Below are 16,949 nucleotides of genomic sequence, written 5' to 3' on the forward strand. Positions count from 1 at the left end.
ACAATTTCACACGCACAGTACAATTTCATACTCTTAGCAACTAATCAAATGGGATCAGATGAATACCCCGAAGGACGTTGCTGCCCATCCTCGCTGAACTATCAACTGTGGATTCTTTGAGCCTTTTCTTTTTGCTCTGACAGATACGCGAGCGCCATGTGTCACTTCCTTAACTTGTTTGTTATTGTTTGTTTCCCTGGATACAGCCAAGGCCTGACACCTTGGCTTGACCCAGACAGTCATTTGGAGAATGCTATATGCTAACACATTAGCAGGTGGAACAATGTCCTAAAACTGACATGCGAGTCTGAGATCCAACCTTTTGTTCAGCAGGTGAACAATTGAGCTCTATTGACAACTTTGGTTTGTTAACATTGCAGTAAAAAAAAGAAGCACGCCCTTTGGTGTGAAATATACTTATAATGGAATATAATTATCTGTAAAATACTGTCTGTGTATGCATAATAAGGCAAAGCATCCCGTTTGAATTTAATAACCCTGATTAGCACCCCGGTGCTATTGTTGTGCTTGTGTGTCTGCAGTATATGACATAACTGACACAGCTTTATGAAAGTGGAAAAATCGAGCTATAATTAGATCACTCTGCTGCTGCAGTGCACATATAAGTTCACCGTGTAGGCCGCACATTGTCTGTATGTTTCATTATTATCTAATCTTCACTAGTTGTAGCGGCAGAATCAAACTGTTAGAAAGAGAAAAATAATACATTTTATCCTGTTTGATTGGATTTGCAGTCTGACAAGGGCCTAACGAGGTCTGAAGAATTGCAACTGAGTTGCTCGACACCTCTGAATATCAGTAACCATGAGGCTATAGGTCAGTTGTCTTCTGGGGCTCCACTTGCTCCAACTTATATAATTGAGCCCTTTAAATAAAAGAAGCCATGAATGTTATTTTGGCTGCAGCTTCCAGAAGGCTCCATCTTTTCTGGCTGCTCAAGTATCAGTCAAGCCAGCAGTTTCCACTGGCCCCTGGTTAAACGAGGCCCAGAACTTCAAAGCATTCAGGTTATTTCATCTAATTCATTTCAAGACACTTCTAATGAGTAGCTGCAGAAGAAAACCCCTCATGGTGCTCAACTAAGCTATATCTGTTTGTTACATTCATCTGTACATCTGGTATCTAAAATAACAGGCTGTGGCCCAAAGTAGAAACAGCCTGGGTTGTGGAGGTTCCCCTTGGAACAAGAATAACCCAATGATTTCATGAATGAAGGACCTGCAGAGTGAGAGACTGCGTTTCTGAATAGACTCTGAATCTGAAAACAAAAAGAAAAGGTATCAGCCCCCACTCTGAACAAAACAAGACAGGGCACTATAAAGTGTGGAATATCACGCAAAACATAAAATTCAAATTGAAAGTACGTGTTCTAAGGCTACATGTTTACTTGGAAAATCACTGCACTGCCACAGTGCAGTGACTGGTATGAGAGGGACAGCAGCAGCAAGTGTCATCTGGTGTTCCAACTTGGGGAGGGCTTTGGAGATTTAAATGGTGTGAATATGATAGCCTTCTCTTGGTATAGCATATGCAAGTGGAGATCTGTGTGCACCACTGAAAGTTGACAGTTCAGAGGCACTAACCTGACAAAAGGGCGGCGTAAATAAACAACCAAATCATTTTGCATATCACCAAGTAAAATTAGTTTTAGATTTAAAAAAAAGAAAGAAAGAAAGAAAAGGAGGGACTTGGCCTGAATCTCGGGCGGCTGCATGAGAAAGAGAGACAGGAGGGAGTGCAAGCAAAAGGGCAAGAGGAAGCCTCCAAGGAGGTGAGTGACGGGTTTACCCTCGGCGGGGTGAAAAAGATGACTGTGGTGGAGAACCACGAAGAGACTGTGGCCGTTACTCCTTTGTTACAAGATGCTGCAGACGTGGAATCAGCAGACCAGGAGTGCAGCGAGAGGGTGGTCATAAACATCTCAGGTCTGCGTTTTGAGACGCAATTAAAAACACTCTCTCGCTTTCCGACCACGGTTTTGGGAGATCCGCGTAAAAGGATGCGCTTTTTTGATCCGCTGAGAAATGAATACTTCTTTGACAGGAACAGACCGAGCTTCGATGCTATCCTCTATTATTACCAGTCCGGAGGAAGGCTTCGGAGGCCCGTCAGTGTACCTGTGGATATTTTCCTGGAAGAAATAAAGTTTTATGAACTCGAAGAAGAGACGATAGAGCTTTTCAAAGAGGACGAGGGCTTGGCTCGGGAGGAGGACCGACCGATGCCTTCCAACGAGTTTCAGCACCAGTTGTGGCTTCTGTTTGAGTATCCAGAGAGTTCCGGACCCGCAAGGATGATTGCCATCGTGTCTGTTATGGTTATTTTAATATCCATTGTTATATTCTGCTTAGAGACTTTGCCCGAGTTCAGAGATGTCCCCGCAGTGCATGACAACCAGGTCAATGCAAGTGCGCAAGGGAAAGCGCCTAGTCCGTTCACAGACCCATTTTTCATGGTGGAGACACTTTGCATTGTGTGGTTCTCTTTTGAATTCACCATGAGGTTTCTGTCGTGTCCCAGTAAAGCGGCTTTCTTCAAAAACATGATGAACCTAATCGATGTTATAGCCATTGCTCCGTATTTCATCACCCTGGGCCTTGATCTCGCAGAGCACCAGGGCAGCAGTCAGCAGGCGGCCTCGCTAGCCATACTGAGGGTCATCCGTCTGGTCCGTGTTTTCAGGATTTTTAAACTCTCCAGACACTCAAAGGGCCTGCAGATTCTCGGGCAAACGCTTCATGCGAGCCTCAGGGAGCTGGGGCTGCTTATATTTTTCCTGCTAATTGGAGTTATTTTATTCTCAAGTTCGGTTTATTTTGCTGAAGTAGATGACCCCGAGTCTGGATTTACAAGTATACCTGATGCGTTTTGGTGGGCCGTGGTGACAATGACCACAGTCGGTTATGGAGATATGTATCCCTCCACTATCGGAGGTAAATTCGTCGGATCCTTGTGCGCCATCGCCGGAGTGCTGACTATAGCGCTACCTGTTCCTGTGATCGTGTCCAATTTCAATTATTTTTACCACAGAGAGAACGAACAGGAAGAAAACCTCCAATACGTGCACGTGACCTGTGGACATCAGCCGCAGCCCTCGTTCGGTGAAAGTGATTCGATCAAAAGTAACCAGTCGTTCTCCAAAACCGAGTCCTACCAAGAAAGCGACGACTTAGAAGCTCTGACACATCTACACGTGACTCCAGTGGAGACATACACAGTGAAACTGACAGATGTATAAAGAAGACCTCAAAAAATCTGGTGAGTTTTGTTTCAGTGGACACAGGTTTCTGTGGGCGTTTTGAGCCTTTTGTCTGTAACTCACCAGAATAAAGCTTGATTTGATTTCACTAAAACGAATGAAGAAAACAGTAATTCCTCCCGCTTATGTAACACACAGGTATTTAAAAAAAATCAAAAACAAAAACATTACGCTCATTGTTGTGGCTTTCACACCATCAGTGAACAGTTTATGATAACAGACTCGAAGAAGAAATTCCAGTAAACAAGCAAAAATAAAACTGGGGAGATTTTCCTGACTTTGGTTTGACTGCAGATTTTTTTAAACCCTCTGTAGATGACAATAGTGATGTGGCCTTACTTTGTTTACGCACAAAGGCATTGGAAAACAAAAGCGCACATTATCCTTTTTTGTTAATGAAAAATATTGTTTTTTAAATAAAACCAGAGAAAAGAATTCAGTAATAAACAGAACCACTAAAAAAAACAATCGTCGTGTAAACCAGAGCTGGGATTTATGCTGGCCATGTGCGTGTCTGTATTTGGCTGCTCTGTGGCGAGATGGCTGCAGTCACGAGAGCACTTGGCGCTCAGATGTTGATTTGTGGTGAACAGTTTTTCGTGCCCACTCTTAATCACTTTTATCCTGCTTTTTGTAAACCTTGCTGCTTCACCTTAGCCCCCATGTCAAGATCTAATGACCTCTTGGATGGTACATTTGTGTGTTAACAGGGACTCCAGCCCTCTGTGTGTCACGTTTTAATTTGATGAAATTTTCTTCTTGCATTATAAAATCTCAAAAAAATTTGAAATTCAAAGTTGTCAATATGAAAGACGAGAGAAATCGTCATTGTCTTTATTTTTCTTTGGGACATGTGCTTCTGTGGAACTCTGGTCTGTAAGAACAAGTGAGCTCTGTGCGCCGCTGTGTGGATGATAAAAATCCATGCAGTCAGCACTCCTGCTCAGGCTCCTCAGTGCGCAAAATTAACGCTTTAGCTTAAGTGTCTTTGCACTGTTGCAGTTGGCCTTTACTGATTTAGCCATAAGCCCCCGAGATCCTGCTATTCGACTCTGTATGTACCCGGATACTTGTGGCGGTTAAGTAAGGTCAGCACATGCTCGACTGCTTTCCCTCACCTCCTAAATGTTAACGGGGTGGGTTTTGTTTTGTGCTTACTTGCAGGAGGCAGAAGATTAAGTGGAGCTTGTTGTTCCCACAGAGTCACAACAAGACACTCTCTTCTCCTCCAAAACACTGGATCGGTTTCTCACGGACTATTCTCGCACAGCCAGTATTATAACCTACAGAGACATTACAGTGGAAACGCATGGAAAAGGTTCAGTCTTGTGTAATGGACATACGTTTTTGTGTTAGAAAAAAAAACATTCTTTTGTGTACGCTTTAAAAATGACCATGCATTCTTTGTATAGAAGAACTGTGTATATATTGCTCTCTTGCCGCTTATAATGCAACGTTGTAAAAAAAAAAAAGTACCTTTATTTTATCTTAGGCCAGAGCATTACAATGCAACGTCTGCATGACCTGAATTCATTGTGGATTAAAAATGTAATAAAATATTTATTTTTCTAATGTAAACACGAACGTGAACTTAACTTAATCCTTTTGATAAATGATTCATGAAGAAGAAAATACCACTTGTCATTTTTCATTGTTTCACCGAGGAGAGCAGAAAAGAAAAACACCAAACCCTTTGTTAAAAAAAGAAAATTAAATAATAAAATCTATGCTCACTAATTAGTTTAATACGTTTTTATCACTTTTGGTGCTGAATCGTGGAAAATGGGCGCAGAAGCAGACATCGGATTGTCTTGCCACGAAACCAATTAACCTAATAAAATGTCATAGTGATAAATGAAGGGGTTTGTCTTTAAGCACATTTTAAGAAATTAGACAGAAATCCGATCACCCGACTTTTGTGTTTATTCTGTGTTTTTGAAAGTTAGAAGATGCTTGCTTTAAGTAAGAGGAGCCCATCTGCTCACACCGTCAGGTATCTGCATACAGCTCAGCAATTAACTAATGGAGCAGATTATTTACTTGCTTCGTTGTCAGTGCGTCTATTTTATTTTTATTCATTTTTGTTTCGAAGGAAGTTTTCAGACGTCGATCAATCATCTGCGCTGTCCGCGGTGCTGAAAGTCATCAGCGGAGCATTATGGAAAATTCCCCACCTTTTTTGGTACACCTGCATGCCTTCAGGGGCCAAAATCTAACAGCGACTTCACCACTGAGGAACCTTTCAAACTCCGTATGATAAAGAATCGGATGTGAGAGCTGCACAGCCTGGAGAGGAAGCAGTACTTTGTAGCTTTAAGGGCTTCAAACCGATTGCTGATGAGTAAAATGTAGCACGCTCTTCATTAGTGCAATGTTCAAACTTACTACACCGAATCTGGTATGCACTGGCTCAGATACAGACTTGCGCATCGAAGTCCTTGACGCGACCAACTAACGATTTAATCCTTAAATCATTAAGAGACGGAAAGGAAAGCGGATGCTTTAATCGCCAAACAACTGATTAGATTCTCATTTCCTAAGATATAGATGATCTCAGATGTGACGTGGAGTGGGTTCCGGGGATCTCTGTATTTTCTTTGCGGTGTGATTGCACCAGCGCTGGCACACGAGCGTTCTTGTTTTTGTGGTGTATGGAGAACTTCTGGCGGCGTGCTTTGGTAGAGCCGGTCTGCATTGCGTCGAAACCTTCCAACTCCTCCTCCTTCTGCTGCCCTCCCTCTCCCCTCCCCTCCCCATCCTCTTTTCTCCCTCGCCTCCCCTGCACTTGCATGTAAAACGCACAGCAAAACATGCTTGACACTGTTGAGCAAACATTTGGACATCGCTGCCACACTTGACTCTCTCTCAGCTCACCAATGTTATTTATTTATTCATAAAAAAACAGAAACATTTCGCTCTCGGTGCCGCCTTGAAGCCCACTCTACCCGTCATCTTGTCTAGTGGCAAAAAAAAAAAAAAAACCCAAAACAGATTTCTGCTGATGCAGTGATGTCTGGAAATGTCAAGGGCTCGCTTATTGCCCCTTAATGTATCTCCCCCCCCGAACTGCAGTGCAAGATTTTCTCCTGCGGTATACAGCGAGCTGCTCACAGCACCGTGCCGCCAACGCCGCAGCTTTGCGATCCTCTCTCCCTTTTTTTTTTATTTCGCTCATTTTCCATCTCAGGCTCCCCTCACTACCCCATTTCAAGAATTCTTTTCTTTAAAAACCTGATTTTGTATCGTGCTTTACTGACACAGTTTGGATGGAGATGGGCACAGTGAGGTTCTAGGATTTTTCTTCTTCTTCCTCTCCTTCTTCTTCTTCTTCTTTTTGCTGGTACAATGTGAAGTTGCCACATGACACCCACTGGCGCGCTGCTGTTGGGTGATTTTACTCGAGGATAAGACGCATTCAAGACGTTTTCAAGATCAAACCACGGTAAGCCTCGAAACTTATGTAACACTTTCTGGTTAGATTATTTTTATTCATAGGTAGATTTTTTGGTGGTGGGGGTGCTGGAGTGTTTTCACTCTAATGCTTTTGCACATTTCCCCCGCACTTGGGCTGCAGGGTGCTTACATGTACAAATAGTAATAACAGCTAATGTTATGCGTCATAATTCAGGCTGTTGTGAGTGGCGTAGGACAAATCACTGTTGTTCTTCTGTAAGAAAGAGATCCTGCGTTTCTTTGTCAGCGTTTTACAGAAATATTTTGCAACTACATGAAAATGCCAGTGGATTTTGTTTTTAATAGGAATTTTAAGCCAGGGTAGAAAATAACTGCCGCATCATATCACCACTAGAAAGTCACTATTAAGTTTTAGAGGGAGCTTTAAAGTGGTCATATTTGACATATTTTACAGAAATTCTCCACCACATGTGTTTCCTTACACTTTAAATGTTGGATAACTGCACTCAATGCACACCGAGAGACATAAATAAATAAATAAATAAGTAAACTGCAGAAAATGCTGATACAGCAAATATCTTGGGCTGTTTGATCCCATTATTTCCTCCCTCCCTCTCTCTCTCTTTCTATCTCTGCCTTTCTTCCTCTCTCCTGGTGACAGAGGCAGCAGCAACAATAGCTGCAGATGCACCGGAGAGGAGCAATGGTCAAGCCAGCAAGAACCACAGTGGAGCCGCACTGAGGCAAAGCAGCCAGCCCCCCCCCTAGTATCTGGGGACGTCTCCAACAGTTTCAGGGGTGCGGGGAGCTGAGGAGTGGAAAATTTCCTCCCAATCCTGAATGCCTGCTCAGCCAGACTAACCAACACCCCAGCAAAATTCCTCCCCCTCTTTTAATCACCTCCTCGTCCCAAAATGACCGTAGTAGCGGGCGATAATATGGACGAGACCTCAGCTGTCCCTGGCCACCCTCAGGACACCTACCCCCCTGACCACACTGACCACGAGTGCTGCGAGAGGGTGGTTATCAACATAGCCGGTCTTCGTTTTGAGACGCAGCTGAAAACGCTCTCCCAGTTTCCGGAGACGTTGTTGGGCAACCCGAAAAAGAGGATGCGGTACTTTGATCCTCTGAGAAATGAGTACTTCTTCGACAGAAACCGTCCCAGCTTCGATGCCATCCTTTATTACTATCAGTCTGGGGGGAGGCTGAGAAGACCGGTGAATGTCCCCTTGGATATGTTCTCAGAAGAAATCAAATTTTACGAGCTGGGAGTAGAGGCGATGGAGAAGTTTCGTGAGGATGAGGGCTTCATCAGGGAGGAAGAGCGTCCTTTACCCGAGAAGGAGTTCCAGCGTCAGATTTGGCTCCTCTTCGAGCACCCAGAAAGCTCGGGCCCTGCCAGGGGAATTGCCATAGTGTCCGTGATGGTGATCCTGATTTCAATAGTTATATTTTGTTTAGAGACTTTACCACAACTGAAAGAGGATCCAGCAGGCCGAATAGAGAGAGTGGGGAACATTACAATTTATTATAAGCCCGACATCCTTACTGACCCCTTCTTCATCATCGAGACTCTCTGTATAATCTGGTTCTCCTTTGAGTTGATAGTACGCTTCCTAGCATGCCCGAGCAAACCGGCCTTCTTCAAGAACATGATGAACACGATTGACATAGTGGCCATCATCCCTTACTTCATTACACTTGGCACTGAGCTGGCTGAAGACCCAGAAAACGAGGGGGTGGGAGAGCAGGCAACATCTCTGGCCATACTCAGGGTGATCCGTCTGGTCAGGGTGTTTAGGATCTTCAAGCTGTCACGACACTCCAAAGGACTCCAGATTTTGGGACAGACCCTCAAGGCCAGCATGCGAGAGCTAGGACTGCTGATCTTCTTTCTGTTCATTGGAGTCATCTTGTTCTCCAGTGCTGTCTACTTTGCTGAGGCAGAGGAGCAAGATTCGCACTTTGGCAGCATCCCGGATGCATTTTGGTGGGCTGTTGTGTCCATGACAACTGTGGGCTATGGGGACATGGTCCCGGTCACTATAGGAGGCAAGATTGTTGGATCTCTGTGCGCCATCGCTGGAGTGTTGACAATTGCTCTCCCAGTGCCTGTCATCGTGTCCAACTTCAACTACTTCTACCACAGGGAAACAGAGGGAGAAGAGCAAGCCCAGCTGCTCAACGTCAGCACTCCCAACATCCCGTCTGAAACCAACTCCAGCCGCCGTAGTTCGTCTACCGTCAGCAAATCAGAGTACATGGAGATTGATGGAGACATAAACAATAGCATCGATAACTTTAGGGAGGCAAACCTCAGAACTGGCAATTGCACTATAGCCAACCAGAACTGTGTAAACAAAAGCAAGCTGCTTACTGATGTTTAGACACTAGCTAGGAATTTTAGTCTCTCTACGAGACTGTTATAGATGGAGTAGACCGTAAGTTAGGAATGCTTCATTTACCTCCCCAAAGCACTCTATGGCATTAGGCCTGCAATTATGCTCAGCTATACCGAAAGGAAGCAGAAAAAAAACAAAACAAAGCTGTTAGAGTACATGACAGGTAGAAAGAATTATTATTCTGATACTACAAATATATAGTCACATCAGAGAGAAACATTGATCATTACACACACACCAGGCTCCCTCGAGGACCCAGAGCACACGCCGTCTTCTCAGACCACAGTGTGATAATTAAAATCTTATATGCATGGAGTACAGATAACATTTCAGCAAGTTGCACAACCCACCAGAAATGACTGCAGACATGCAAGCATCTGCGGCCAAATGGTAAGCGCCAAAAAAAGTTAGGAGACCTCCCCCCGCCACCCCCACCCACACACACCCTCCCTCCATTCCCCGTTCTCTCCGCAAAGGATCTTCTACTCGGCAAAGCACCTTATAGGAGGAAGACTGATCTCTCTTGTTTGGATATAAACAGACGGCGATCTACTTGCTTCACAGACATCTGCAATGCTGCTGTTTCATTTTTGTTTAGTTTCGTTTTTTTCCTCAGCAGTTGCTGTAATTGTGTCATCACCAAGTGATTCAATGCCATGCCCTTTAGACGCGACACAGCACAATGAGAACGTGAGCTTCACATGAGCATGATTAGAGACTTTCCATTTTGATATCGGCATGCACAAGACATATCTCACAACACCGGAAAGGATGTTCTTTTGGATAGCTGCCTCCATTCCCTCCTACAACCCCCCACCCTGCCCCTCTTCCATTCTGTTTTCACACCGAGTGCACTGGATGAGTTTTTGGTTCGAAAATGCAAATCATTTAGAAGTATAGAAATTGAATGTTAAATCTTAAGGGAACAGTACATAAATGAGATCATAGCATGAAAAAAAAGTAACCTGCATTATGGTCTGTCAACTAAGGTACTTTTGTATCCTGGTATATTTAATGCATGACGTGAGTATACAGCTTGTTGCTAAATCTTGGCACTTTGTGGTGCCCTATTGTCAGGAAAACTAAGGAAATCAAATTCTGGATGTCTCTGAATTGTGGTCAAATATATCCGAACCTACCTTCAGGATGCAGAGTTTATCATTTAAGAGTAGGCAAAGAAACTGAATAAATATTATCAAAAAAGCATATAATCCTAATAAGCACCGATTACTGTATTAGTCAGTAGTGCACTGCATGGACCTTCTTTTTTGACAACAGAACAGATTAAAGTCATGCTTCTGTCTCCATCTCCAATTTAGGTCATGCTGGTTTTGAATCCACCGAGAAGGATATTTATCAGAAATATATTCTGACTTTAGTTGCTAGTGCCTTTCCCCCTTTCATCAACAGGACCAGTGAAAGTGCCTCTGTGTTCAGCGGTGTTTGTGTGGTTGTGCAGAGCTGGTCCACCTTCTGTCTTAGTGTTGAAACCGTGTTTGCTATGATGCTATGATGCCAGGTGAGCAGGTGATTTGGGTCAATATGATAGGAAAAAAAAAACAGATCCATGCTGTCATGCACAAACCCGATTTTATGCTGTCATGCACTTATTTATACCCTTGAGCAGCAATGTATTGTACTCTGCATGTTTACCACTCCACTTCAAAAGGGAATATCCATTGTTTTGTTTTTCATGCTTTTCTTTGTGCACCATGCATCCTTTCAAGGTCTCTACCTCAGTGAGGTCATTGCAAACACACTGCAGAGCTGCAAGCTTCGACGCAGGGTTTCCTATACCATAATGCAAAATGGAACCTTAAGTGTAAACTGCAGTCATGCAATATTGAATGTGAGAGTCCCAAAGCATAGCCTTTACACAAGCACTTAGGGTAAATAGTGTACCACAATCCTGCTCCTTTTTTTCACTCAAAGCTACGCACAATCAGAACGCGTTTGTAGTTTGTAGAGATTGCCTGACTCTCCTAATGGGATGAGGTCGACTTTTTAATGTGTCCGTTTCTTTGAAACAGTGCCATGTCAAGTTACCGTAGTGTCACAGGAAAATTAGCGAATGTGTTTAAAAACGGCAGAGAAGTTGAATCTAGTTTTAAAAGCTGTCACACTGAAATTTTTGGGCAATGTGATGCACAGCAAAGTGAAGCCCATCTCTTTGCACAGTTGTTTTATTCTGCTGCGTAAGTCCTTATTTTTCTTTACTAGTGAGATTTTCCTTTCTTTTTGCCTGTGCTTGTTCATTCGTCGTGCATCGTTTCTCAGCATATTGTTCCAGACAAGCAGACTGCAGATAGAGTAGAACAAAATGTACTTGAAATTCTCCAGCTACTGTACATCAACCTACACTCAGTATTGAGAATAATTTCTCTGAATGATAGCTAGATTTTATACTGTACTGTATGCTATTGTTATTTTTGTTTTGCCTTGTTTCCTTTTACATTTAGCACACTCCTGACAGTATCCTGTAAAAAGAAAACACTGCAGTGCTACTTGAATGTCAGAGTTGTTTGGTTATTCTTTGCGGTGCTAGTACACGGCTACCGTTCTTGTTTTGCTCCCTTAACACGTTTCCTGCGGCTGAAGCAAGCCTTCCTGAATCATTTTGGAAAAGATGATTTCCTTCTCAGTAATTTATCTTCCTCTCTGTTATGTTGTTGGTGGCTGGTTGAGTAGTTTGCGGCACTGTCCGTCATTTCATTTGGGACTGATCTCTGTACTGTACTGATGAAGCGTGTCCACCTCAGGCACGGCAAATGTCAGTAAATGCAAAAAAAAAAAAAAAAATTAGAACGATATCACTCTATCTAGGATTTCTCGTAAAGAATACAAAAAATATAGCAATTTCTTACATGCAGCTACCCAGAAATCATTGAAGGATTGCATGAAACGCCAACACGAGGGGATGAAGATACAAGTGATTGCCCTCACATTTACATTACTGTCACTACTCCTGCTTTGAGGGCATGTGTGAATGGTGCTACACATTCAAATACCCAACTGAAACATCCATTCTTAACAGCAATAGAATAAGAGGTAACCTGTTCCTTAAAAGCTTTTTGTAAAAATGGGAACACAACTTTGAATGTCAGAAAAACACTTGACAGATACAACAGGGCTGCTTATGTACCAACCTCTTGTCTTTCGTTCTGAGATTTTTGCAAAGGTCAGAGGGGTCAGCTGTAGAGGCTGACATTTTCTTGTGAGAAATCCAAATGTAGGCTTTGCAGCAGTGGCCGTTCCCACTGAGCTCCCCGGTCGGACTGAAGTTTCGCTGCGAGGAACAAAGCCGCCCGAAGGGTTCAGTCAGACTTATAGCAAAGTCCCAAAGGAAGAGCCTAGAGCACACTTACAGAGAATCAGCTGTTAGAGAGAAAGACAGAGAAGGTGCCTAAATTATTTTACATCCTCATTTGTTTAGCTTCCTGTCAGATGCTATGCTTCTGCAAACAAACATGAGTGAGAAGATCTTTAAAAAAAACATTTAATTAAGAAAAAAATATCACAAAATGTCATGAGAATAACATGCAGTTTAGCTACAGTAAGATAAAGTAACCAATATATACTACAATTATATATGAGAAACAATTTTAAAGTGTGTTCCTAGTTTCCTTTGTTTTGTTTGACTTGTGGTGGCACCGTAACATGAATGATTTAGGAAGAACATGCCTTATACTGGAATATCAAAACAAAATGTTCCTCCAAGTAAGCCATGATAATGAAACTACTGTATTATGACCACGTGCTTTACACTAGATGATATGGACAAGAAGTGTACAAACTATATATATTTAAAAAAAAAAAAAAAAAAGTTTGTCTTTTTGGTTCCAAGAAGATGATGAAAAAAAAACCCCACGATTCATTCAAAATCACCACGTTCACATTTTTTTTTCCAAATCTCTACTGCTAAAATGTATCTCTACAGAAGTCTACTAATTGCAAAAAACTGCATGATTGATGGAAGAATGCATGAGCTTTGCCTTTCAAACTGTGGATCAACTATAATACAGTTGCATCATTTAAAAGAAAAAAAAAAAAACAAAAGAAAGAAAACCCTTGCTTTCATCTGCACCAAGGCTTCCTGTAAGGCCCTGTTCAGAACTTGTCGTGTCCTTTGCTGGATTTCTTAAAAGCACTTTAGCGCTGACCTCATCACTGAGACGGCGTTTGTCAGCGTCTGTGCGTGATGTTCAGGTTGTGCTTGCGAGGCTCTGAATGTGAGCAAGGACGTCAAGGGCTAGTTTCTTAGACTTTATCTCCACTGTAGGACTGAAATCCTCTCTCGAACGACATTTCGCCCCCTCTGATCTCAGTCTAAACTGTAACGACAGCGTTGTGGGAAACGTGTCCAGCTTGTCTAAACAGGGCCTGTGCCACACACCCTCCTCTGTACTTCACTGGTTTAAAGGCATACTTGTTTATTAAAAGTCTCGATGTTGGACTGCTTTTTTCCATTTCTTTTTGCCTGCTTATAAAGAGGCACTGAACATGACTGAATGTTGCGATGTTGTGTATCTCACTTGCCAAAGGTGACAATACTGGGAGAAGTTCTTGTTTGTATGAGAATGGCTACGAGTTTGTCTTTTCTGTCAGGACTGTACATTTATTCACCGATGGGGAAGGACCTGTTTTTTTGTTTGTTTTTTTGGAGCAAAGCGCCTAAAGGACTGTTGAACTCGTCTCCTCTTCTTTTCATCCAGTGAGCGAGCCAAACTCAAATTGTGTTTGTCCAATCCAGCCGCCATTGTCATGTTGTGTTTACCAAGGGTTATGCTACAATGTGTTCAGTTTGTCGGATGACGACAAAGGCATGGTCTGTGATCTATGCAAGGGTTACTTGTTTTTTTCTTATATCACTTATGATTTCATCTGACATTAACTTCAATAAATTTTTAAGGATCAGATGGTGTATGCTCATTTCAGCTTGGGAATGGGGGCGTATATCTGCAGCGTGGACGAGCTTATTCATAAAAGACTTCACTTCACCGTGTGGCTCTAACAGCACAACTTGAGGTCTCCATTTAAATACCTTCACTACTACTGGATCCTATCACTGAAGCCATTAACAGTGATTCATGGGGGCAAGGTAATGGGTCTACACTAATCCTCCTGTCCCAGGAGGGGGGCTGCTTACCTCTGTCATCACCTCCGAGTTGTTACACATGTCAGACACCTGAAGTGCTTCACTCTTAGCCACCTTTTCATTATCTATCAATTTCCTAGCTCTATAAAATGACAGAATATAAAGAAAAGTGTACACCAGTATGTCCTGAAGCCACAAAGCAACATGCTCAAACCGCTAATTTTGTCAGAGTGAAAGTCTAAAACCCCTGCTCTACAATTACTATCAAAATATTTGCTGACCTGTTATCAGTGTTGCGGTTTTGCTCTCCATAAATTATCGCATTTTCACCATACTCTAAAACATCTTGATTTTGTGAGTGTCTGACAGAATCCGGTCACAGAGCAGTCAAAGAAAGTTAAAGAAGTGGGTGCAGTTTTTTTGAATGTAAAAAAAAAAAAAAGCTTTATTCCCACTCCTGTCCTCTGACGGTGCGTTTAACACCTACAGCAGAGAGCCATCCTGGTGAATGCTGCAGCTTGTCTACCGCTGTCCACCTGACTCTGCCCATCTCACTTTCCCTGCTTTTTGTTTGCCGTACGGTGACCTGAACAGAAGCGAGCCTCTTCTCCCTTCCTCTGCATTGCCCTCAGGAAATGCAGCACTCCTCACTCTGCAGGCAGCAGCAGTAAGGGTGGGGTGAGTTGGCGCTGGTCCCGCTCTTCTTGCACATAGACTCTCTCACTCTCTCTGCTGGTAAGCCCCGCTGGACTGGAATAACAGAAGGCAGCGTGCAAAAGAGGGGCTCGGTAACAGCAGAGGATTTCACACCACTCTTGTTAGTTTTCTACTCTCTGTTACATGCATTTAAACCAACACAGGCTTCCCAAGATTCCACTGAAACACGAATCTTTTGCCGTCACGCTCAGGCCCACTTTTTTCCCTGTCTCCTTTACCTATTTGCAGTGTAGCTTTTCTGTTTTCAGTCTTTAGCATCCAGTTTTTATTTTCATTTGAATACTTCCATAACTAAATTGTTGGCCATTTATATCTGGTATGAATAAATAAATACTTGACTACTCTGACATTGTTTTGTTTCTTTCTCAGCAAAGACTGATCCAAAATAACAGTGCAGTGAGTTCATCATTAATAAAGTTAATGAAAGTGACTGTTGATCCCACAGAAAGAGTCATTTCAAAGCTGTTTAGTCAGCTAAATATCGCCTTACTTTACAATTCTGCATTTGATTTCAAAGGAGTGTTGCATTGCTACAGCTTAACCATGGGACCAAACTGATTGGCTGTTAATAAGGTCAAAATTATTATATGGGTCATCGTGGCTCAAGAGTTGGGAGTTCGCCTTGTAATCGGAAGGTTGCCGGTTCGAGCTTCGGCTTGGACAGTCTCGGTCGTTGTGTCCTTGGGCAAGACACTTCACCCGTTGCCTACTGGTGGTGGTCAGAGGGCCCGGTGGCGCCAGTGTACGGCAGCCTCGCCTCTGTCAGTGCGCCCCAGGGTGGCTGTGGCTACAATGTAGCTCGCCATCACCAGTGTGTGAATGTGTGGATGACTGGATGTGTAAAGCGCTTTGGGGTCCTTAGGGACTAGAAAAGCGCTATATAAATACAGGCCATTTACCATTTATTATTATTTAATGAGTCACTGGTATTTAAGTTAAGTAATTAATATTTTCAGTTTTTGAGCACACTGGAGGCACAAATCTGCTTTTACAGTTCAGGATAACACAGTAAACAAGATCTTGATGAATTCCAAATGATAAACTGTTCTCCTCTGACCTCTGGCATCATTTAAGTAGAGAACTGCCTTTTTCTCTAAACTCCAGAAATGGTTGTGTGGGAAAATCCCAGTACATCTACCTTTTCTCAGTGTAACCTGTCTGGGACATACAAACACACCAAGTTCAAAGTCACGTGAATCACCTTTCTGCCCCATTCTGATGCTGAGTTTGAACTGGACCAGGTCGTTTTGACCATGACTACATCCCTGTGATTGTAACCTTTAACCTCTCGTGTTTTGCTTTTTCTTTAGCTATAACGATTCAGTTCAGTTGTATTTATATGTACAGCCTCAAATCACAACAAATCACAACAACATGTGGACATCCAGAAGTCCAAAACAGCAAATGATGCACTATAAATTTCTACACCAGTCTTACCTTTATATAAGAATAGATTTTGTTATTTTGTTGTTATTTTGTTTGATGCTTTTATTTTGGTTAGCATGTTGGGATTGTGAATGGAGTAGGGTGAGGGTTTGTGTGCTGTCTGCACCTCTGTGACTATGTTGGCCTCTATTTTTCTGTAACAAAACCCATAAATAATTTATCTTTAAAAAACAAACACGAGTAAATTGTCCATTTGTCCTGATCTATTTTTAGCTAAGATTTGGCAATCTAGTGAATATTTAAAGCAGGACGAAGGTGTATTTATGGCAGCAAACATGATTTGTAAAAACACTGTGGCACAAAGAAAAGAGACTACACAAAGCATTGACTAACACACATGTTAGTGTGTGGGCTGTGTGTTAGGGTACTTGTTTACAATAGGAAACAAATATCTCCAAGGGCTATGAACCAAAGGTTGAATATGAAGTATTTACTTCCGCAGTTCATGTCATACGATAGAGAAAGCGTTTCAGTTTGTCCGTTCTATTTATCAAAGCCTTCTAAATGTCGTTAACAGAAAAAAATAGAGTTGGTGTGTTAAGGTGTAGAGTGGAGAAGACCAGACTGCAGGACATCGTTGACTGAATATTAA

At 42.5% G+C, this 16,949-nt stretch overlaps 2 protein-coding genes across 3 annotated transcripts; both read left to right on the forward strand.

Annotated features, from left to right (window-relative positions):
- The first annotated feature begins 1,562 nt into the window (after positions 1 to 1,562).
- Positions 1,563 to 4,934, forward strand: LOC102211754 (shaker-related potassium channel tsha2-like). Of its 2 annotated transcripts, none has more exons than XM_005728127.2 (2): positions 1,563 to 3,279; positions 4,445 to 4,934. In XM_005728127.2, the coding sequence occupies exon 1, from the start codon at positions 1,829 to 1,831 to the stop codon at positions 3,257 to 3,259; it is 1,431 nt and encodes a 476-aa protein (XP_005728184.1). In that variant the 5' UTR covers positions 1,563 to 1,828; the 3' UTR covers positions 3,260 to 3,279; positions 4,445 to 4,934. The 2 variants fall into 2 exon arrangements, with proteins under 2 accessions (XP_005728184.1, XP_005728185.1); XM_005728128.1 differs by lacking the exon at positions 4,445 to 4,934 and having other exon boundaries at positions 1,563 to 2,954; positions 3,052 to 3,162.
- Positions 4,935 to 6,258: 1,324 nt separating this feature from the next.
- On the forward strand, positions 6,259 to 14,007 carry LOC102212213 (potassium voltage-gated channel subfamily A member 1-like). Its single transcript, XM_005728129.1, has 2 exons — positions 6,259 to 6,722; positions 7,356 to 14,007. The coding sequence occupies exon 2, from the start codon at positions 7,609 to 7,611 to the stop codon at positions 9,082 to 9,084; it is 1,476 nt and encodes a 491-aa protein (XP_005728186.1). The 5' UTR covers positions 6,259 to 6,722; positions 7,356 to 7,608; the 3' UTR covers positions 9,085 to 14,007.
- The last annotated feature ends 2,942 nt before the right edge of the window (positions 14,008 to 16,949 follow it).

Source organism: Pundamilia nyererei, unplaced genomic scaffold, assembly GCF_000239375.1.
Source record: "Pundamilia nyererei isolate P.nyererei 1_Seehausen unplaced genomic scaffold, PunNye1.0 scaffold00027, whole genome shotgun sequence".
NCBI classification, from domain to species: domain Eukaryota; kingdom Metazoa; phylum Chordata; class Actinopteri; order Cichliformes; family Cichlidae; genus Pundamilia; species Pundamilia nyererei.

Bases quoted from the DNA above. Each gene is read 5' to 3' on its own strand.
- LOC102212213 (XM_005728129.1), top strand. From the start codon at position 7,609: ATGACCGTAGTAGCGGGCGATAATATGGACGAGACCTCAGCTGTCCCT.
- LOC102211754 (XM_005728127.2), top strand. From the start codon at position 1,829: ATGACTGTGGTGGAGAACCACGAAGAGACTGTGGCCGTTACTCCTTTG.